At 56.9% G+C, this 22,406-nt stretch overlaps 1 protein-coding gene across 1 annotated transcript; it reads left to right on the forward strand.

The window, feature by feature from the left end:
- The first annotated feature begins 8,414 nt into the window (after positions 1 to 8,414).
- On the forward strand, positions 8,415 to 17,285 carry Blacat1 (BLACAT1 overlapping LEMD1 locus). The gene is made up of 2 exons (XM_048356920.1): positions 8,415 to 8,516; positions 16,747 to 17,285. The coding sequence occupies exon 2, from the start codon at positions 16,782 to 16,784 to the stop codon at positions 16,881 to 16,883; it is 102 nt and encodes a 33-aa protein (XP_048212877.1). The 5' UTR covers positions 8,415 to 8,516; positions 16,747 to 16,781; the 3' UTR covers positions 16,884 to 17,285.
- Positions 17,286 to 22,406: the final 5,121 nt, after the last annotated feature.

Below are 22,406 nucleotides of genomic sequence, written 5' to 3' on the forward strand. Positions count from 1 at the left end.
GTTCCTCCGGGCCTGGTCTCCAGCCCACGCGCCCCTCTGTGTGTCTTCACGCAATTTACCTTCAAACAAGTCAATAATCTGCCACTTAGGCCCGTCCTGTAAATTATCTCTGGCTATAATTTTTCTCTTTCCTTCCCCATCCCATCTTCAGTAGCCATCTTTCATCTTTTGTATCTCATTTCCTCAGAGAAACCTTCACAGGCTCCTCAGCCAGGGTAGATTAAGACACACACACACACACACACACACACACACACACTTTTCTCCTATGTGTCTTCTCCTAGTCAGATCAGAGCACACAGAGTCCGTGACAGTGCTCCAGGGGACTAGACACTACACTTGCTGGGTTACCTAGCCAGGCCTGGCCTGTAAAATGAGCTGAACTATTTGGTGCATGAATAGCTATAAAGTGAGCCATTCCTGCTTCCCGGGTCTAACCTGCACAGCTGCATGTTTGTTTCCCAGGGCTGTCTCATCTCTCTCTGATCCCTCAGTATTCCAAGGGGGCCTTGCTCTGGTCACCCTACAGGGTATAACTGCAGATTGCTTGAAGAAAGAAAGAAAGAACGAAAAAGGAAAAGATAGAGGGAGGGAGGCAGGCAGGAAGGGAAGGAGGGAGGAAGAAAGAAAGGCATCTTTCCAGGGAGTTCCTAGAGGACTGACTCTGCCTTCCCTGCCCTTCCCCACTGGGTCAAAAGGCAGGCGGCTGGGGACATGGGACTGGAGCTGGGCAAATCGGAGAGGGAGGCTTTCAAAGGTCCTGGGTGTCTTCTCCTCTTTGTCATAGTAGCCATGTGCAGCAGAGGCCGTGGCCCTAGGACTTGGGCCTTGATCACGGATAAGAGTCCCCTCTGGCGACTCTCCAAGCCCTTCCAGGTTGGCTCGGGTGGGGTGGCCCGGTCCTAGCAGGTCCCCCCTACTTTCTCCTTCTAGAGAGGGGGTGTGACCGGGAGGAGGGGGGGTGGGACCGAGAGATCTCCACACTCCCCCCCCCCCCCCCCGCCCCACGGGCCTCTTTGACCGGGTCTTCTTCCTCTCCCCCCCCCACCCCCCACAACCTGCCAGCCAGGATTGGGGGAGGGGACGAGCCGGGCGAGGGGATGGGGCGGGGCGGGGCGGCTGGCTGGCTGGCTGGCGTCCTCGGGTGTCTGGAGCTCCCGCGAAGCCCCCGCGCGGGGCGGCGAGGCGAGCCGGAGCTGTGCGGTGAATGCAAAGAGCGGGGCGAGCTCCCAGCCCGGCGCCGCCGACGGCGTCCTCAGCCGCGGCCCAATGAGAAGACGGCAGATAATTTATTCTCTAATCCGGGTTCGGGTGCCCGGCGCTGGCTAGTGGCGAGGGCTGGGGGTGGGGTGGGCTCCCCTTCCCGCTCCCGCCCCGCCCCGCGGGCTCGGGCCGCGCACGCACACACACACATTTCCTGACAATTAGCGAGCACACCTTGGCCGCGCAGCCTCCGGCGCCGCCGCCGCCGCTTTTGTCTCCCGCGCGCCCGCCCGCCGGGGCCGCAGGGCCGGGCTGCGTGCGAGGCGCAAGGGCTGCCCGGGCGCGAAGTTGCCGCTCCGACGCGCTGCTCCGGAATGCCAGCCGTCCGCCGCCGTCGGGGGTGGGTGGGGGTGGGAGAGGCGGAGGTGGTGGTCGGGGGGTGGAGTGGGGGGGGAGGAGAGGGCCGGAGGTGGAGGGGGGGGAGGGCTGCCAAAGAGAGGAGAAGCCGAAGGAAAGTAAGGAAGCGCTGGCCCCTCTTCCTTTGTTACAACCCCGAGTGTGTGCGGGGCGTGAGCGCGCGCGCGCGCGGGGAGGAGTGTCTGTGCACACCCGTGTGCACGGGGGCGCGGAGGCGCGCGCGTGCAAGCGCGCGCGCGTGTGCAAAAAGCGCATGGGTGGGTGGGTGTGTGCGAAGCGCATGCATGTGCGGAATGCATGCGCGTGCGTGCGTGTCGGGACTCTTGCGGGGGAGATCGTGGGGGCGGGGCGGGGGGGGGGGAGGAGGGCAGCAGCCCGGACCCCGGGGGCGCGAGGCGAGGCGGCTTTGCGGGAATGAGTTTTGGCACCTGGCGTCTGATCGGCTCCGAACTCAGGCGAGCCGGCAGGTTAGCGGTCCCGCCCGCTCCGGAGCTCCGAGTTGGTCCCGGATAGAATGCCAGCCAGGGACGTGGGGCAGGGGCCGGGCCTGCAGGGGGCCGGGGGGGGGGGGGAGGTTAGCGGGAGGAGGAGCCGCCGGCTGAGGGTCTGCCCCGGCCGCAGGGGGCGCGCGAAGGGGTCTCCGGGGATCCGCGTCGCACCCCGGATACCCGGGTGGGTGCCAGCGAGCGACGGCCACTCTGGAGTTCGGGAAGGGCGCGAGGGGTTGGAGACGGGCTCGTGGGGCCGCGGAGGGGGCGGCGAGACGAAGTCTGTCTAAATGCCAATTCCCCGAAGTTGAGCGCATCGGTTGTCGGTTGTCATTTCATACCTTAATGCATATTTATGCCGCGCCGAAATAGGCTTCATAATTAACTCCCGGAGTCATCCGCAGAGGTTAAAGGGACCCCGAAGATTTGTGCATTGATTGGGCACCGGGGCGGGGTGTGTGTGTGTGTATGTGTGTGTGTGTGTGCGCGCGCGCGCTTGTGTGTGCGCGTGTGTGCGTGCGCCCCGTGCGAACCCATTGAGAAGAATAATTATTTTCCCCCACTGGAAGCTACAGCAGAGAACCAGACAAGGAGGGAAGAGAGAGGTTTGAGGGAGGGAGAGAGAGAGAGAGAGAAAGAGAGAGACAAAGGAAGTGAGTGCAAGAGGAGCCGGCTCAGCCACCGAACTGTGAGTACTGAGCGGAAACAGGCGGAAAGTGCCACCAGTCGGGGGCCCCTCTGCCGGCCGGGCTGGGGGCCGGGAGCGGCTGGGAAGCCCGCTTGGGCTTGGGCTGGGCGATCAGGGGGTCCTGTGCCCTGGACTGACTCTGGAGTCCTGGACTCAGGCGTTCACCTGCAAGCCAGCGCTGACCGGATGCCGGCTGCTTCAACCGCAGCCCAGGTCTGGGGGGTGGGGTGGGGTGGGGGGACACCCTTCCGCCCCTTTGCCTTTGTCCCTTCTAAAGGATTTTGCAGCTGGTGGGATTTAAGAGGGGGGGGGGTGGGAGGGAACTCAGGGATGGCCCCCTGAATTTCCCTTCCTGGGCTGAGTGAAAGCTCAGCTTTGAGAGCCACCCCCCCCCCCACTTCCTCTGCTCCCTGGTGTCTGCCTTGATGAGGAAGGGGCTGTAAGTAAGATGGGGGTCAGGACTTGGTGACACCTGAGCATTTGTTTAGCTCGAAGGGGAGGGGGGGAAGCAGAGGTGTCTGTTACCCTAGAAGCAGAGGTCCGCAGGAGATAATTGCTTGGTGGGGGTGGGGGAGAAGCCACTTCCTGGGTAAAAGCCTGAACTCCAGCGTGGTCCCCAGGATTGGAGTGGCCAGTTATTTCCCTGTCTCCCCCCCCCCCTATAAAAAAACACAGCAGAGCCCTCCTGTAGCCATTGGGATTGTGGGGTCTGTCAGGACCTCCTTAGATCTGCCTCTTCTTCCCTTTGGGGCCCTGACATGCCTAAGAAGGGCCCGGACAGGGCCTACCCAGAAGAAGGAGCCAGCCAGGAGGTCCCTAGGGAGAGAATAGGGGCTCCCCCTTCCTGAGAGGGTCCTTGACGGGGTGCTCCTAGGGAAAGAGGGCTGGCTAGCCCCTGCCTCTCCCTAGCTAGTCAGGAGAGGGCGCCTGGGGGCTCGAGAGAGGCCCTCCTCCCCAACCAGCATTCCACAGCCTTCCCGGGGAAAGCTCAAGGATGCTGCCCTCAGCCCTCATGAACAAATGCTTCTTCTGGTTTGATTTAATTTTCCCTGGTGGTATTTCAACATACCTTCCCCCCTGCCGGGGAACGACTCAGCTCAGTTCAAGCCTCCTGAATAGCTAACTTTGCAGGAGGAAGTTTCAGGTTGCAGGGGTGTGTACCCTAGGGGTGAATGGGGCTCTGAGTTAGGAGAAAGAGCCTGTCCTGCTCACACCTGTCATCCTAGCTACTCAGAGGGCTGAGATCTGAGGATCGCGGTTCAAAGCCAGCCCAGGCAGGAAAGTCTGCGAGACTCTTAGCTCTAATGCACTACCAAAAAGCCAGAAATGGCGCAGTGGCTCAAGGTGGTAGAGCACTAGCCTCGAGCACAAAAGCTCAGGATCCGCACCCAAGTCCTGAGTTCATTCAAGCCTTAGGACAGGCACACACACAAGAAAGGTAGAGAGGGGAAGGGGCTCCTTATATTCTCCTGTAGGACCAAGCTGAGGTTCAGGCTGGGAACAGCTACCTGTCACCATGAGGGCTGACACAGAGGCAGGAGGAAGAGGAAGATTTCTTCCATCAGGCAATACTTCCTTCAAGGGGTACTGAACATCCTGGGAGACTCAGAGCTCCTGCCCTTGCCCCTGCCCTCTTCCCACCCTCCCACAAAGAAGACTATATTATCCAGCCGTCTTAAAGCTCAGGACCCTTCTCCTAAAGGCATGGAGAGGACACAGAGCCTCAAGTAGGCGGGCCAAGTCCAGTCTGATCCCCAGAGAGAAGCATCATAAAGCTTGGTAGAGGTGACCAGGGGCCTGAGATTAGCAGTTAGGCTCAGAGGTGCCTGTGTCCCCACTGGACTACCAGTTTGGTAGCAGTGCCTTATCTAGTGCTGTCTCCCTGGTGTCTGTCTCGATGTATGTGTTTGAAACATGCTTGCTAAACGAATGGCTGTTTTTGTATACCCTGATCTCTACCTGCATCTTCCTCAGTGTATGGAGAAGTGTTCCCCCGTTAGACTAATGGGACCCCAAGTTCTGGAGTTCGGTAGGCTGGCCACCATTGTTCTGTGCGGGTTGAGGGGAGTAATAGGATGGAAAGGCAGGAACTGGAATATCTTAACCTTAGTCATGAATTGCTCTAGGTGAAATGCATGTGAGTTTGCCAATGACACGTTATTGTATTTTTCTTTAACAGCGTGGCTGATTAAGAGACAAAACTGTGGCCTGGGTCCTAAGCTTGGGGAGCCTGGATTCTGGTGACACAAGTGCCTCTCTATGTTCTCGCCTGTCTCCCTACCCCCACCCCGGATCAGAGGCAGGGTCTGGTGATGCCACTCCCATCCACCAATTTTTAATCTCTGTTGTTCTCCTTTCTCTGGGTCTCTACCTTGATGGCCCTGGCTTGAGCCTGTGAGACCTCCGGCCTGGGTGCTCTCTCTGTTTACCTGAGAAGGCTCGGAATGGAGGCTCCAGGGACAACTGGAGAAAGCCCCAGGGAAAGAAGGAAGTTCATGCCTGACCTCTCCGTGCTTTCCTGTTCAATGGAGCAGTTTGTACCCCCACCCCCAGGGGGGCTTCCAAGCTGTTACCGGAGAGGGCATCTGAGCTGTTCTAGCTTTCCGGTAGAGATGGGCTAGGGCGCAGTGAAGGCTCCAGCCGCAGGGAGGGTCACCCTGTCCTGTAATAAGTACACTCACTCCTCTTCTGGTCCAAGTCTGGAGGACCGGGTGTGGGGAAGCTGGCCAGGGGCTTCTGAAACTAGTCTTCTGGGTAAGTTCTGGGAGAGAGATGCGCTCACAGATCCAGGCCAAACACAGCTGGAGAAGTCTGGGTACCACAGAATCCAATCCTTTGGATGTCAGCAGTGCTCCCCCACCCACCCTAGTGGGCAGAGTCAGACTGCTAAACTGTGCTCCCACAGCCCAGTCTAGTTTGAGGACCCCCATCCCTGAAAGAACAGGCCTGTGGGAGGCCTGCACACCCCAAGCCTGAAATAGGAGAGAGAGCACCCGGCTCTTTCTCTTGCCATGTCCACCATTCATTCATTTCTCCAACAAATCCAGCTTAGTCTGCCCTGCTACCATGGGCAAAGGCAAGTCGCTTTTGTGGGGTGGGGGGGGGTGTCTCAGGTTCTCCCCCAAAATACCTAAGTTTACGAAAAGCTCTGAGAGGAGAAGCCAGGCCCAGAGTGAACTCAGAAATCCTGGCGGGACCTTGGGTTAGTTATATCAATCCATCGTCTTTCTACACTAGAATCTTGCTTATTATTGGGTACCTACTGTGTGTCTGGTGTGGCTCTGAGCTTCTCTGTGCACCTATGTTCTCTACTGTGTGGGCCAGGGCAGGGAGCCTAGTAGCTCCTGTTGGAGCCGTGCTAGCTCTGTCCTTGCCTGAGCTGGCCTGGCCCTGGCCCTTCTCTCTACGACCTGGGCAGATGGAGCATGGAACCCTTTGTAAATGAGTGAAGGCCCCTGGCTTATCCTTACCTGGAAATATCCTAGACTCCAAGGCCCAGGTAAAGGCTGAGGTTCAGGGTGACTGCTTTTGAAGAGAACTGTAGGATCGGGGTACCCTAAAAAGCCAATGTTTTCCTTGCAACACAGGCTTGTTTCCAGGTCCAGGCTGGACCTGGGATCCTGCACCTGTGCTGGGTTGTGGGACTGATTATCAGAGAGGGAAGTGCCCCCCCTCCCCCGCAGGCCCTCAGCATCTACTCTCCTTGTAGAAGGAAGGCTCCTGCCAGAGGGGCCAAAGGCCAGAGGTCAGGGATACCTCAGGCCTGCTCTCTGCCCTTGGCCTTCATCCCTACCTGCTTCCCCCAGCTTTCCCTGTCCTTTCCAGGCTCTCCTATCCCCTTACCTCAGGCTTCTCCTACCCCCTCCTCTAAGCAAAAATGTCCACCCAGGCAAACCACCACGCCTCCGTTTTCTTATCCAGCAAGTAGGACGAACCGTAGTGTTTGCTCTACTGACTGATTATAAAATTCATCGATGCCTAGTGTGTGGCACCGTTTTTTACTTTAAAAAAAAAAAAAAAAAGAGCTCCCTTTTCCTGTGGAACTTTCTCTGACATTTCCATGTGCCATAATCTCCTTCCACAATTTCCCTCCGAGTCCTTACTCTGTCTCAGTGCGGTTCTCCTTTCGCTCCCTCAGGATTGTCACCAGCCCACCCTCCCCCTTCCCCCCCCCCCCCCCCAGTTCCCACCACAGGCCGCAAGGCCAGGTTGTACCGACAAGGGCAGGGCAGGGCTGGTGGCAGTCTTGTTTCTCATTACAGATCCAAGAATGTGTGGAGTCATGAGGGACAATGAGAGCCAGCGGCAAGAAGAATGGGGCCTCTGTCAGGGCAGAACAACTTTCCCAAATCCCGGCCTCACCTGAATGGGAGTACCTGAGGGCCGGGAGGGGTATAGAAAGCCCACAGCCGCAGGTGGTAGGATGGGGTGAGGTGGGGCTGGGTTCCTGGGAGACAGCCAGCTTGGGAATTCTTCCCCTGGCTGGGAGCACGCCCCTGGGTCCTCCCAGGCCGCTCAGGGAAAGCCACGGGGGTTTTAGTGGCCCTGCGGAAGGTGGTCTCACATCCAGTGGGAGGGGGCGGCCCCTGCCCAGCTTCCAAAGCCAGCAGAGAGGCACTGAGACTTGGGGGTGAGCGGGAGAAGAAGGGGTCAGGTCATGAGCCAGGTTCCAATGTGGGGAGGGGCTGAGTCCGTGGGGTCTTCCTGGAGTGGTGGCTTTGAACGCCTGGGGGTACAGGGGGAGCAGGGCCTTAGGGCTGTGGGAGGGAGGTGTTTCCTGGGGAAAGGAGGCCATGCTCTCTTGACGCATCTCTCCCTCCACACTCCAAGTGAGGTCCTAGCGACTGTCAGCCACCCATGTCCCCGCCAAACCTCGGGCCCCAGAGACACCCTCTGGTTTCCAGATCTTACTTGGGGCTGGACAGCTCAGCCGGGCTACCAGGCCGGTCAAGCTTTTCCTGGGCCCCCGGATGGGAAGCTGGGACAGGTGAGCCACGGCCCCGGAATCCGAGGGGAAGACCAGAAGGGGAGGGGACTGGAAAGGAAACAGGATAGACCGGGGCTGGCCTCCCCCCCACCCCCCTGCAGAGCAGGGAGTGGTGGGAACTAGAGAAAGGGGTTAGGGCTCAGAGAACTGAGGCTTCTTAGGTAGGGAGGAGGGTCAGGCAGTAGCCAGGGCCTGCAGGGAGCTGACTCAGGTCTCTTGCCAAAAATTAAACCTTAAAAAAAAAAAAAAGCTGGAAGGGAGCGGCAGGGGAAGGAAAGAGAAAGGAGATGGGGAGGGAGAGGGGGCCACACTGCCCCTCCAACACCAATAGCCTGGTAGGGGTTCGTGAGTAATACTCGGCAGGTTCAGAGGAAGTGAGATCAAAAGGCAGCAGATACTAGAGGTTTGTGCTTCACCGACCAGACAGCCAGAGGCTCAATGAGACCTTTGTTACCCAGGCCCAAGTCAGGGTTGAAGGAGTACCTGACCATGCCCGCCCGCTGGCTGCCCCGCCCCTCCGTCCTGGGCCGGGGGAGGAGCGGGTCACCCGGGAGTCAAGGGGAGCTGGGCCCTGCCAGCGGTGGGCGGAGGAGGGAGGAGGCAGGAGGCCTGCCCTCGCCGGGGCGTGGAGCTGGGGTGAGTGGAGGAGTGAGTGGCTGCCTGGCAGGCAGGAAGTGGCTCTGCAGGAATTGAGGCAGACTGCGAGGGAGAGGAGCCTTGCTGGGTCAGCCAGGTGAGCAAACCCTGGGCTCCCGGCCCCCCTGGCCAGCACGCCTTAGAGGGGGCCCCCGAGGGCGCTCTGCCTGGAGCCCTGGGCTTTCTGCAGGTTGTGGATGTGGGGTTCTGGGGGGTCGATGACCCAGAGTTGGATGGGAAGATAGGTGATACCTACTTTGACCCTCAAAGGTTACAATGTGTGTGTGTGTGTGTGTGTGTGTGTGTGTGTGTGTGTGTGTGTGTGTTGCAGAGTTATGGTGCGGAGGGTGAGACAGGATCTGATCTGGGCCTCAGGCCACCTCCCACCGTCCCATCCTGTTATGGTTCCTGGGAGTTCAAGGCACTGCCGGGAAGTCTGAGTCCCCTGGGGCCTTCCTGACCTGGGCCTGTGGGGGGCCTGATTTGCTGGGGCACACCTTTGAGGCCTGTGCCCACTGCCCAGTCCTGCTGGCCAGAGAGAAAGTTCGAACTTTTGTTGAGGGTGGGTATATCTTCTCCGGGGTCCTGAGACCTTGGTGCTTTCCACCATATAGCTCTTTGCCCTGGCCACCTGGTCCTGGAGATGTCTGCCGATTACTGGGTCCCGCCTACTACAGCAGCAGCACTGACCAGACCAGAGTACAGAGCTAGCTGCCCTCCGCGCAAGTCTTTCCCTGCCTTTAAACGGTTTGGAGATGATTTCCCCCTCCCGTACCTTCTAACCCACCAAAAGAATGGGTGCAGTGAGTATCTCCCTCCATTAGTCTGAGAAATGAGGGACACCTCAGCCCTGGGAGGGTACTCAAGAACACTTATGCCCCTCCAAAGGGAAAACTGGCCTTTGTCTCCGCATTCTTTTGCCCCTCTCCCTCCTAGGCTGGCCTGGAAAGGGTTAAGGCTTAGAGAAAGAGGGAGCCCGGGACTGGGCCTCTCCCAGGACTGACCTGGCAGCCTTGAAAAGCGGGGCCCCTATTTGCTAGGGGGAGGGAGGAGGTAGTTAGAGACTCGGGGAGGGGGCTAGAAGCTAATTAAGGGACTTTGAGGAGGTCCTTTATGGCCAGGAAGCCACGGCTTCTCCAACCAGTAGTGAGGACCATTGTGTGGGGCCTTTGTGGGACCAGAACGGGAGACTCATTACCGAGATGGCTTTAGTGTTCTTGGGGACAAGCGAGGGGTAAGGGGTGGGCTGGGGAGAATGCGACCTGGGAGGCCTTAGGCTTCCTGGGAGGTGGTAGGGGGGAGGGGGCTGGGGAGATTCCTCAGGTGTCCCCAGCTTAGGGCGTTTGAGATTCCTGCCGTGGGACCCCCCTCAGCTCTGCTGTGGCCTATGGCTTTTCATTCCTATGTGATTGCTGTTCCGAACTCATGTAGGGCTAAAAGCCATGGGCTACAGTGAGGGGCCAGCTCCTTCTGCGCCACTGCACTTCCCTACGGACCAGCCACCTAGGGGGTGCACCCGGAGATCTGCCTGGGGGAGGGGCCTGCAGGGGATCCAGGATGGGGGGGGGTCCTAGGTCGGGGCAGGGGAGGGGTTTCAGCTGCATGACTTGGGGGGGGTGGCGGGTGAGCTGCTTCCACTCTCCGGACCTGATCATCCCCGCTCTCTAAAAGGAAAAGAGCCTGGGCAGCTAGCTGTTCCCAGAGAAACAAGAGGGAGGTACTCTGAGTGTGCAAAGGCCTTGCAGAGCTGTTGCCTTCCTCCTCGCTAAGTTACGGAGGCCTGGCTTATGCCCGGAGACTTGTGGGCTGGAGGCAGGGACAGTGTGCTTCAGAGTCTTGGGCCCTGCCTCAGGGCCTCCAGGATACTTTCTGTTTTTCAGCCTTGTTCCTTTATTTCACCTTTCTCTGTGCCCAGCTTGAAATTCTCAGCCTTCCTTGGTCAGCTGTAGTGGGGGAGAATGTTGCAGAATAAAACTAGAAGGGGCCAGGTGCTGGTAGCTCACACCTGTCATCCTAGCTACTCAGGAAGCTGAGATCTGAGGATGGTGGTTCAAAGCCAACCAAGTGAAGAAAGGCCGTGAGACACATCTTTAATTAACCACCAGAATACCGGCAGTGGAGCTGTGACTCAAAGTGGTAGAGCGCTAGCCTTGAGCAAAAGAGCTTGGGGAGAGGGCTCAGGCCCTGAATTCAAGCCCCATGATCAACAAAAAGAAGGAAAGACAGGGAGAGAAAGGAGAGAAGAAAAGTTACAGCTCCCTCCAGGGCGGCTGGATAGATGGCACCCAGGGTCTGTGGCTCCTGGTCCCTCCCAGTTCCTTCTTACATTCCATTCCACCTGTCACTCAGCCTGCCTGGTCCCCTCCCTTCGGTTTCCAGGCCTACTGCATTTTCTCCTCTCTCCCTACTCTATCCTGGGAGACTCCAGCAGATGGAAATGAAGCAAGACGCGGTGTTGGTGGAATCCCCCACCCCCTGCAGTCCCCAGGCTGTCTAAAACAGACCGGAGCAAGTTACTTAAAATGTCTGGGAGCTCCTAATTCCCTCCAATCAACATTTGCCAAGTGCTTCCTGTATTCCACAGTTCTCACCTGTAGGAGGAGCTCATCAGTTCCCCCAAATAGGTGTATTGACTTGGCTCATTTGGCCAATATGGGAAATCTGAGGCACAGGGGAGCTGGAAAACTGGTCTAAGCACATTTGACTTGTAAGGGGCAGAGTTGGAGACTGAACCCAGATTCTCCAGAGCCAGAAACCAGTGTTTCTGCTGCCTCCTGTGGATGTAGGGAGAAGCAGTACCCACCCCAGTGGTGGTACTGAGCGTGGAGTGCTGTGCATACCCCATGAGTGCCCCAGAAGTTTCTATGGGGTGCTGATCCTCAAACTTGCTCCATGGCCCAACTCCAGTTACTCAGTCAATCACACTTTCCCAGCAAGAGCAGAGGGGAGGGGGGTGGAGGAATGGAAACAACAGGGTGGCGCCTGAGAACCTCCCAATTCCTTCTCTTGACTCCCAGTCTCCTGGTTGAGAAGTTAGATCGGAACAGTGTCTGCTTCCTCCTAGCCCCCAGAGCCTTCCAGAGAATTCCATTGTGTACTTCACCCAGGAAAACCCCAACACTGAGGGGAAAGGGACAGGCGAACCATTTCCAAGATTCTACCTCTAGCAAGCTGCAGCCAAGCAAGGCACTCGGTAGGAATTGCAGAGTCAGTATTCGTGGGAGAAACTGAGCTGGGAGGAAGGGAGAGGTGAGTTTTCATGAACAAAGAGGCAGAACAACTCACCTGAAGACAGTCCCTCCTTTGTGGGGCACGGGGTGGGGGGACTGTCTTTGAGGCTCTCTAGGGTAACAAAGTTGGACCTCCCTTCCAGCCTCTGTCATCTCTGGGCAGGCTTGGAAAGACACACAGTTGTATATGTCACCTAATTGTTGAACTGCCCTGAATAGGCAAGCTGGCCTCCTGCCCTCTCTCCCGAAGGACTCACAGACCCGAGGCCGGCAGACAGCCGAAACGGAAAATATTCTGAGCAATCTAAGTTGCTACGGGCCTCAGATCTAGCATAAAGCCTCCCACGGGAGAGCGGGCCCACATTTAACCACACCGAGATTCAGGCAGATCTCTCTCGGGTGGTATTTGTACCAGTTTTAGTGGGAATGGAATTTGACTGCTAAGCCCTACTCCTTTCTAAAGGCAAAGATGATGGGGAGGGGGAGATCTCTGTCTTCATTTTTAGGAGGGGCTAGCACTACTGTTTGACCTCTTTGTGTGTGGAGGGGGGGGTGGGGGTGGGAAACCATCTAGTGACTGAGCCAGTTCCTGTCATGGTGACTCAGGGTGGACCAGCCTCTTGCCAAACCCTGAATGCAGGATACAAGGGCATTTCAAGACTTGCTACCCTGGGTGCCCCTCCCCCAGCTATGATGGCACCCAGTACCTCAGAACCACTGATACATGCTTAGCTGCCCTTGTAGTCTTGTGTGTGTGGGGGGGTGTTGCTTGTTCTCCCCATGGGCAGGCAAACAAAAGGCCCATGTGGCTGGCCTGGGCATGCTCTAGGGGTGACCTCAGGGAAGGCTCCCAGGGCTTGGCTACCAAATCCAGGCAATTCTGGCTCCCGCAGGCCAAGAAGGAGTTAACTTCCGAGGAGAACTCGGGCTTCTCCCAGACTGGAGCCCGGTGCCCAGCTAGGCGGCTGCCAACTCTGGGAAGAAGTCCTGGGATCTGTAGTTTGTGCCACCACCCACCCCTGGCCTGCCTGTTTATCAACACCGCCTTGTAGACTACAGTTCCCAGAAACCTGCAGAGTCCTGGCTTTGGGGGAAGGGGTGGGGTGCGAGGCTCCGAGATGGCAAGGGGGAGGGAGGAGGTGGGGAGAGAAAACCCAATTCGCCCCCTTCCTTTTTAATTCTTTCTCCTGGTGTGTCTGCTCCACCGCCAGAGCTAATCCCCCAAATCCGGTCTCCTAAGCCGCAGCTGCTTCCTTTCTCGGTGATGAATGGCTCGGGGAGGGGAAGGTGAATTCATATTTTAATTACTGAGGCGGGGTGCGAAGGGCGCTGGGGAGGGGGGCAGGGCTCTGCATTGTTCCAAAGGTTGGGGGGAACCCCTCTCCCCCGAGATCACTTCACGGCTGCCCTTTACCTGAGGTGGGGCTTGGGGAGGGGGGTTCTGTCTGGAGGGGGAGATGGGGGGTGGGAGGGGCATTGCTTCTTGTTTGAACTCTTGGCTTGTCCCAACAGTGCAGAGTATCTTTCTACCCTCCCCACCCCCCACTTTGATGGAGGACACCCCCAGAATGGGAGAGACACCAAAGAGTTGGTGTCTGCAAGTCCCAGCCCTCTCACCACCCTAAAAGTAGCCTCCTTGGTTCTTCCACGTGTTCAAGCTGTCTGTCCCCCGTCCCCCCCCCCCCCCCGCATTAGCCCATGGTGCTAGGGGTCCAGAGAGGGTGACAGACATGAGATGCATGGCAAAGGAAGAGTGAGCAGATAGGCTGGGGAACCCCAGGGTGGCTTGACATCTGGCCGGCCCCCGAGCACCTAGACCCCAGACCATCTTGGAGCCGAGCTCAGGGAAAGTCAGAAAGGACGGGGAAGGAGCCAGGGCCAGTAGCCTGTAGTCCAGTGAGCCAGTTGTGGGGCCGTGGGGAGAATGGTCTATACCTCCACTCTTGTAGTTGTGGGGGCTTGGGGTGGTCTCTCCATTCCTTAGCCCCTCCTGGACTCCGGGGTGGGAGCCCAGGAGAGGGGGGGAGTGTTCCAGGGCTGGCGAAGGGGAGGCCATTGGACCTGGTTTGTCCCAGGAGCCTCCATCTGGTGCTGGGGCTGCGGCCACGTGTGAAGGTTAAAGGCTGGGAAGGGAAGGGACAGGACTGCCGCCCGCCGTGTGGAGAGTGCAAGCCCAGCAAAGGGGGCTCCCTCAGTGCCTGCTGGTGGGGGTCCCCAGGGGGGAGGCACGGGGCCCCCCTGGACATCACCAGCAGGGGCTGGCCGCCTGGGCTGACTCCAGGGCTCAGGGTTATGTCCCTCTGGAGCGCAAGCAGCACTGGAGGAGCAAGGAGTCAGGCCCTCTGTCTGTGATTCTGTCTTTGGAAGCAAGGACCCAGAAATGCCTCTGGGGTAGCCAGCCCTCTGGTTTCTGTTGGGGACCAGGTGGTGACACCCCCCCACCCCCCCAGTTCAGCTCCTGGAGGACTTCTCCCTCTTGTCTTTGATTTTTTTTTTTCTTCTTCTTTATTCTCAAGGCTAGTGCCCTACCACTTAAGCCACAGCTCCACTTCTGGCTTTTTGATAGTTTAATGATGATAAGAATTTCATTGGCTTTCCTGCCCGGCCTAGGATTATAGGCCTGAACCACTGAGCCCAGCAGTCCTTTCTATTGTTAGGTGGGTCCTAGGTCCTCTCAGTCCTCCCTCTGCCCTCACTAACAGGCGTGGGCTGGGCAAAACCCAGGATTCTCCTCTTCCCCAAAGGACTACATGGGGCGGTCACTGCTCCTGGGGAGGGGACGTAGGATGAAGAGATCCTCAAGTGCCCCTGGACTTGAGGCCTGACTGTGAGGGTCAAAGACCCTGGCCTGACCTGTTTTGATTGTGAGTTCTTTCTCCAGTTAGCTTGTTGACTGGAGCAAGAACTGTGGCTCTCTCCCCCATGCATTTTTCTGTAGTCCTGCTGCTCTCCGCTCCTGTGACCTCCTTCCTAGCTTTCTGGAAGTGTGTGCATTGCAAGTACTGGTGACCCAGCGACTCTACCCGCTCTCCTCTCTTTTTCCTTTTATTGGCCTGGGATTCCCAGTTTCCTTTTCTCGTTCCTTACGCCTGGAGTATGGAAGTTAGGTTTAACTAACCTGGTGCTTGGAAAGAAGGACATAAAGGCCCAGAGAGATCCTGCCACTAGCCTAGGGTGACATAGCATATCAACGTCAGAGCCAAGAATAGAACCCAGGCTACTTAAGCCCCAGTTTGGATCCCCATCTCTCTAGGTTTGTCATGGGAGGGATCCAGAGATAGCTGTAGGAGATGGATCTAGAAATATAGTAGTTGTGTCTCGGCTGCGTCTATATTTATCCTGGAGGTTGCTCTCTGCTCACTATATATACTCCACCAGAGTGGGTGTGTAAATGGTGTTGGAAAGCAGGTGGGTTATTAAATAGCAGCCTGCCTCTCTACCCATGCTGACTCAAGCTGGGCCTCCTGCCCACCCAGCTGGCCATTGGAAATGCATTGCACCTATTAATTACAGCTATTAGATGTATTACTGGGCTCTGAGGGAGGGAGGAGGGAATCCTGACAGAACTGGCTCCACCTCGGGGTGGGCCTTGTGCTTGGGGAGGGCTTCTGCTCCAAAGGAGAAACACTCCGGACGTTTGTCTCAAGGGACAAGGTTAACCAGACCTGGGAAATGTCCACAGCTGCCACCTGGGCCACACCTGGGCTCAGAAATGGAGCCGCTTTACAGATGTGCCCTGCATTTGAGGCACAGGACATCCCATGGCCACTGCCCACCAAGTGAGGCGCTGCATCCTTATTTCAAGCCCTCTGACCTCGCCCAGGCTTCTCTCCCTCCCCTCTGCCCTGGGCTTCACACATTTGTCTGTTCCCAACACTTTTCCTACACAGAGAAATCATTTCGCCGGGCCCAGGATGCAGGCCGGGCCTCCCTTCCGGTTCCCAGATCCCATCTCTGAGCTAGCCTACAGCTGCTTCTGCATCCTCATCAGCAGGCTCAGAGCCAAGGAAGGGAAACCCAGGTGAGGGGGACAGAGGGATGCTCTGGCAGCCTGAGCCCATCTCCTATCTGCAGTCAGATACTGCAGGTGCCAAAGCAGCCCTTGTCTGATTCCTGTGCAGAGGGCCGGCCAGCTAGCTAGAGATGTGAGACGAACCCAGCTCCAGCCCCTGCCTTAAGATGACTTTGGTGCTGGAGTGTAAACGATGTCATCATCCCGTGCTGGTGGCTCACACCTGTAATCCTAGCTACTCAGGAAGCTGAGGTCTGAGGATCATGGTTCAAAGCCAGCCTGGGTAGGAAAGCCTGGGGGACTCTATTTCCAACCAACCACCAAAAAAAAAAAAAAAAAAAAAAAGCCAGAAGTGGAACCGTGGCCTGAGTGCTAGAGCACCGGCTGCAGTCAAAAAGCCAAGTGAGAGGCCCTGAGTTCAAGTCTCAATAAGGGTGCAAAAAAGAAAGGAAATGATGCCTTCCCTTTTTATGCCTACTCCTCATCCTTGTTTAAAGCATAGGTGCTAAATAAAGTAGCCGGTCTCTCCTGTCTGTTTTCTGCATGTCGAGGCCAGGAATGTGGATTACCTGGAGCAGGCAAAGGATTTGTAAAGCAGTCAGCTCCCTTGGGGCTGTTAGGGAAAGAAGGAGTTGGTGACTGTGTTCCAGGTGTCTGGACAGAGGCTGTGCTCGATGGAGGACCACACCCACCTATATTTGGAGCTCTGGGAGAAAGGGGAACAACCCTCCCCCCCCCAATCCCACACACACCTGGAAGCTGTGTAAGGTACCATAGAGCCAGGGCTTATTTTGAATCGGCTTGCTTCCTGTTGCCCTGCCACAGGTGTGTTCGGATGAGGTGAGGTGAGGCAGAGGGCCAGGAACAGAGCCGGCAGCAGCTGGACTTGAGTTCAGCTTCCTACGGACCAGGAAACACCACGCAGGTTTCAAAGAGCCTGTTATTGGCTGATGAGACTCAGTGGCAGCTAGCAGGGCCTGGGCAGCCTCGGGGAGCCTGGAGGATTCTAGGAACATTTCACCCCAGCATGCTTCTCTCTTCTGCCTTTCTTCCTCCCGGCTTCCCTCCCCGGCTTCCCTTCGCAGATCTGCGGTGAGCACTCCCCAGCCTGCCCTAGGGCATGCCCCAGTTCACTTTCGCCTGCTTCTGTGGCCTCCACGGCTTCTGCAAGATGAAGAGGAAGAAAGAAGAGATTCACCGAGAGCGGGAGACGGCCGTGTGAGCAGAACCAGGGGCCCTTGGTCAGGTCCCAGGGCTGAGGTGGTGCTGCTGACGCCGGGCACAGAAAGCCATCTTCTCCTAGCTGGCTCCTGGGTAACCGGAGGGCATCAGCCTCCTGGGCACCTGGCCTTCGCATGCCCACACTTATTAACATCGCATCTCACAGCAGAGAGGCCCCAGCCGCGCAAGGGGGAACCCCAGGACCGGCTTCATACCTTCTAGAGGAGTCGAGTTGCTCTGGCCCCCAGGGGCTCTGACTCTCCCCTGGGTGGCCCCTTCCAAAGGGACAGGTGGCCTTGGGAGAGGAGAAATTTCTAGATGAGAAGAAACGGGCTCCTCTGCAGAGAGTCCCGAGCAGCCCTGTCCTGACCCACATGGAGTCCCTGCCAGCGCCTCAGGACCCCAGCCCCCCGCCCCCCCCTCCCAGCGTCCTCCCGGGCCAGGCCTGAGGTGGAGAACAGAGATGGGCAAGGGGTAGCTCTGCTCCCCCCAACACCACAGGGCAGCCTTTCCTCAACCCTAGCCCTGGACCTGCTCCTCTCCCTACTTCCACCATGTCTGCCTCTTTAGCAGTACAAAGACTGTGGGGAGGCCTGTCCCCTGGGCACTGACCCCCTCAGGAACTACCTACCAGGGGCTGGACTGGGTGACTCCTTTCCTGGACTAAACTGTGTACCCACTTTTCTTTTCCCACCTCACCCCCTGTCTTCTCAGAAGCCATAGAGGGGGATATGTTTGCATGTGGTGCCTTCAGGGGAAACTTGGGGGGGGGGTGAGGCCTCTAAGACTGACCTTGACCTTTCTCCTCCTCTCTCCAACCCATTAACCTTCCTCAGTTTTGCCCCAGCCCATTTCCAGGAGGTGGGAAGCAAAAGACAAAACCAACCTTCCTTCCTTCCTTCCTTCCTTCCTTCCTTCCTTCCTTCCTTCCTTCCTTCCTTCCTTCCTTCCTTCCCTCCCTCCCTCCCTCCCTCCCTCCCCTTCCTCTCTCCCCTCTCATTTTCTGTTCTCCCTCCTCCCTGTACTTTGTCACTGTGGCAGGACCTCTCAGGTGCTAGAGGGGCAGAGGGGCAGGAACCCTGGCATCAGGCGCCCTTCCGGCAGGTTCCGTTGCTTGCGTGCACCTGCCACGATCCCCCCAGGTACCCTGTGCTCAGGAGTGAGCTCACCCTGCCAGCGTGCAGGGGCAGAATAGCCCATGTGACAGTGGCCCGTGAAAGGAGGTCAGGGCTGCAGGACCGGAGGGGCTGAACCCCTCTTTCCAGGCAACTAGGGAGGGCAGAGGCCCCTTCTGTTGTTTGTCAGAACCTGGCAGCCTTTCCTGCCTGGCGCATGCCCGCGGTCAGGCATTTCCGGGGCTTTGAGCAGATTTGGGGGATCAAGATTGTCTCGATGAGGCTCTGGGAAAGCTTAAAAGTTCTGCCATCCATTCTCCACCCCATCCTTGGACACCCCCCGCCCCAGCCTCCAGCAATCTGTTGTTTCCTTTTCTATCCAAAGAATTATAAACAGAAGCCCTACTCTCAAGGAAACAGCAAGATCAGCAATCCACACTCGTGGGGTCACAGGGGACAGGGAAACCTCTTGGTTCTTTGTCTTCTTGGACAGCAGAGGCTGGGAGAAGGGCAGAAAAACATGTGGGGGGGTGGGGAGGTCCCCTAATACCACCGAAGCCCTCCCTTGGGAGCCAGTGTCCCTGGCGGTGGCCAGCGACGCTGCAGCCCTGTGGAAGGAGAGGATGAAATTCTATCCTTGAGACTCAGAGGTGTTGGGTATTAGGTCTCAACCACAGGGCTTCACCCGGAGGTAAGGTCAGGAGAGTGGAGAACGCAGACCCGGGGAGAGAGGTGGGGAGGACGGGCGGCCCTCACCCCCAAAGCCCCGGCAGCTGTGGGATTTGGCCAGGAGCCACTTCCCCCAGGGACAGCGCCCTGGACTTGCCAAGGACCCTGGCCGTCTCCCACCCTGCTGTGGGAACGTGGGTGGGGCTCCAAGGTCAGGGCTGTCTGCGTGCAGGCCCAGCTGGTGCCCGCAGATGGCTGTGCCCGCCCTCCGAGCTCATGGCCTCTTCATCTAGGGTTGAGGCAGGGCCAGCGCCACATCGTCTTGTCCCTCTGTTTCCTTCTCAGGGAAACAGACACTTTGGAAGGATTCTAGAAACCTCTGTGCCCTCGGGTGAGCACAGGACAGGTATTTTTTTAAAAAGCCAAAGCAGCGCATGGTCCAGACCATGACTTCTAGCCCTCCCTCCTCTGCCCTCCTGCCTTCCTGTTCCTTCCAGGATGGGCCTGGCTGCCTTGGCTTCCCACCTCGCCTGGAGTCTCGCTCCTTTCTAAAGATCCACTTGGCTAACTAGGTCTGCCCTTTCGATTTCACCTTCCTAGCAAAGAGGCCACTCCTTCTATAGTCTTTTCCCAGGGACCCCATGGAGGCTTCTGAGGTTTTGGGGTGACTGGCTGGTGGATCAGTACCAGATCCGCCTTGAGGAAGGTTGAAGTGTGAAGGCCCACTTGGGGTCCTGGGATGTGAATTGTCTGGGACCCCAGTAGAGGGACCTTGTCTCGAGTGGAACCCTTTCTACCAGAATGTCATTTCCTTCTCCATTCCTGGGGGAGGGCTGTTTGAATGTAGCCTATGGATCCGTAGACATACAAAGGGAAATTGCACTATTTTTTAAATTTAATTTTACTGTCAAGGTGATGTACAGAGGGGTTACAGTTCAGTTACATGCATAAGGCAGTGAGTATATTTCTTGTCCAACTTGTTACCTCCTCCCTCATTTTTCTTCCCACCTTTCCTCTTCCCCAACCCTCCCCCCCCATTGTTTTTAGGAAAAAAAAAAAAAGCAATAATTGAAGTGGCATTGGGAGCCAGGTCCCTGGGCTCTGGCCCTGCTTGGACACCACTGATCCTGTGACCTTGGATAAGTCAAGCTTTATTGCTAGGGCTTGGTTTCCTCAGGCACAAAAAGCATTGCACTCACATCCTCAACTAAGTCTTCTTGAGTCCGGGTCTGTGGGTCTGAGAAGCAGAGCTCAGTGGGGCGCCGGGCAGTGGGAGCCAAGGAGTTGCAGGTGTCTTGTGCTCCAGCAGGGGCCACTCTGTGCAGATAGTAACCAGGTGGGGCGCTTCCCAGCCATGCCCAAGGCTGCCTGTCTGTCTAGCAGCTGGATTGTGCCACCTTCCTGCCCTCTCTTTCTGTCTCCCTTTCTCCTCTCCTTTACCGTCTTCAGGTCAGGGGCCCAGACCTCTGTGGCTCACGGCTTTCCCTTCACATGGTCGTCTCTAAGCTAATGGAAACCACCCCACCTTCGCCCTTGCCTTGCCTTCTGCAAGGGAACGTGCCTCCGCCCAAGCCTGCCCTGTACGACTGAATGTGCGTTTTCCCTGTGGCGGAGGTTGTCCTGGTGGGACTGCACTTGTGAGCGTCTTTGGATGGGCAGCTTCAGCCTCTCCATGCCGTGCCTGACTCCTGATTGAGGACAAATGGGTTCTTCCACTTGCTTTCCCGCTCCCTACCTCACAGGAAGGCACACAATACAGCGGCCACCTTGCCCCCGATGTGTCCACATGTGGCTTTTAGAATGTCTAGAGGTGAACTCTGCTCACCAACTCCCAAGAATGGCCTTCACCAGTGACGAGAATCCATGGCACCTAGCGACTGTTCCCAGGAAGTCTCATCCTGAAAGTGGCTACTGTCTCCAGAGGTGGTCGGGTTGACTACAAGCTAAGAACCAAGAGGCGGAACCTGTTCCCAAGGAGTGAACACACCACACCTCCAATTCACAAGCGTGGTCCAGAGATCCCCGGTGTAATCATCACCGTGTTCTCAGTCCACACCACTCCTTATATCCGTGCTGCTAAGCAGTCTAAGATCGGGACACCTGGCTTGTCAGAGTGAATTCTTCCACTCTCAGGCTGTCACTGGAGTGGTCAGGGCCTGCGGTGTCGGGGTTGTGGCCAGTCCTGCCCGGGCCTCTTCTGTAAATTCCTGAGATCATAAAGAAGAAACAGAAACCTCATCTTTTTACAGGGAAATCAGGTCAGACCACCCACCAGGAAGGGGTAGGTGGGAACTGTCCAAGACATCCTTGGAGGAAATCCTTATGCTTAGAAAGAAATTCTAAAAGCCAGGGGCCTCCCTGCTGGACAAGTCTGGCTTCTGGCAGAAGCCCCCAGGGTCTGGAGTTCCAGGGTTTTCTCAGTGGGCTGTTTGTCTGTCTTCCTCCCCTCTTGGGGAGCCCTCCCATCTCAGTTCATTCCTATATTCCATCCAGCGGCAAAAGGGGGGGAGAGGAGGAGATGGCAGGACCCAGACAGATCCTCAGGACTCTCCCAGCCTCCGTCACCATGGTAACACGGCTATTTTTATCTCGGTTGTTCATGATGCTCAAAGCTCTGACTTTCTCTATTCCAGAGAGGCCAGACTGCCTTCTGCCCTTATCCCTCAACACAGCACCTTTTCCCAGAGGCTCGAGGAGGGGAAGGAGTGATGGGGAAAGCGGTATGCACAAAGCCCCCCCTACCTCCATCAGAGGCGTCTGTGGCAGGGGTTTGTCTCTACTTTCAAGCCTTTGGTTTGCTACCTGGCCTAAGTACCTAGTTCCATGTTTTCTGCTGCAAAGAAAACAAGGAAGAGCTCCTGCTCTGGTTATTTTCCCAGCCACCCAGGACAGAGGCTGTTGAACTTCTAGGGAATGCCAGCTATGGTTCTGAGCAATTTGCTGTTAGTGTAAGCAACATACAGGGGACTCAGTTTTGTTCATTAGTGATCAGATCTGCTTGAGAATCTAAACCAATACTTGTCTTTGATCCATCCACCAAAGAGCTAGCACAAATGGCTTCAAGTCTTTGTTCAGAATGCTGAAAACAATGGGCTAGGAATATGGCCTGGGAGCAAGAGTGCTTGCCTTGTATACGTGAAGCCCTAGGTTCAATTCCCCAGCACCACATATATAGAAAACGGCCAGAAGTGGCGCTGTGGGTCAAGTGGCAGAGTGCTAGCCTTGAGCAAAAAGAAGCCAGGGACAGTGCTCAGGCCCCGAGTCTAAGGCCCAGGACTGCCAAAAACAAAAAACCAAAAACAAGACAGCATATATTCTCCAAGCTGAAAAATAAATAACCCTCCTCCCCCCCCACCCCCGATTCTGCCACCCAACTAAATAGCCACTTTCCCTCCAGGAGCTTTAGGTCTTCAGATATTTCCATGGTGTTAGGGATGGCATCCTGCTACACACCTATAATCCCAGCTACTCAGAAGTCACAAGCAGGGGAATTTTCAACTAGAGTCCAACCTGGGCAAAATTAGCAGTGAAATCTTGTCTCAAAAATAAAAAGCTGGGGGCTGGGGATATAGCCTAGTGGCAAGAGTGCCTGCCTCGGATACACGAGGCCCTAGGTTCGATTCCCCAGCACCACATATACAGAAAACGGCCAGAAGCGGCGCTGTGGGCTCAAGTGGCAGAGTGCTAGCCTTGAGCTGGAAGAAGCCAGGGACAGTGCTTAGGCCCTGAGTCCAAGGCCC

Source organism: Perognathus longimembris, chromosome 11 (assembly GCF_023159225.1).
Source record: "Perognathus longimembris pacificus isolate PPM17 chromosome 11, ASM2315922v1, whole genome shotgun sequence".
Lineage (NCBI taxonomy): Eukaryota > Metazoa > Chordata > Mammalia > Rodentia > Heteromyidae > Perognathus > Perognathus longimembris.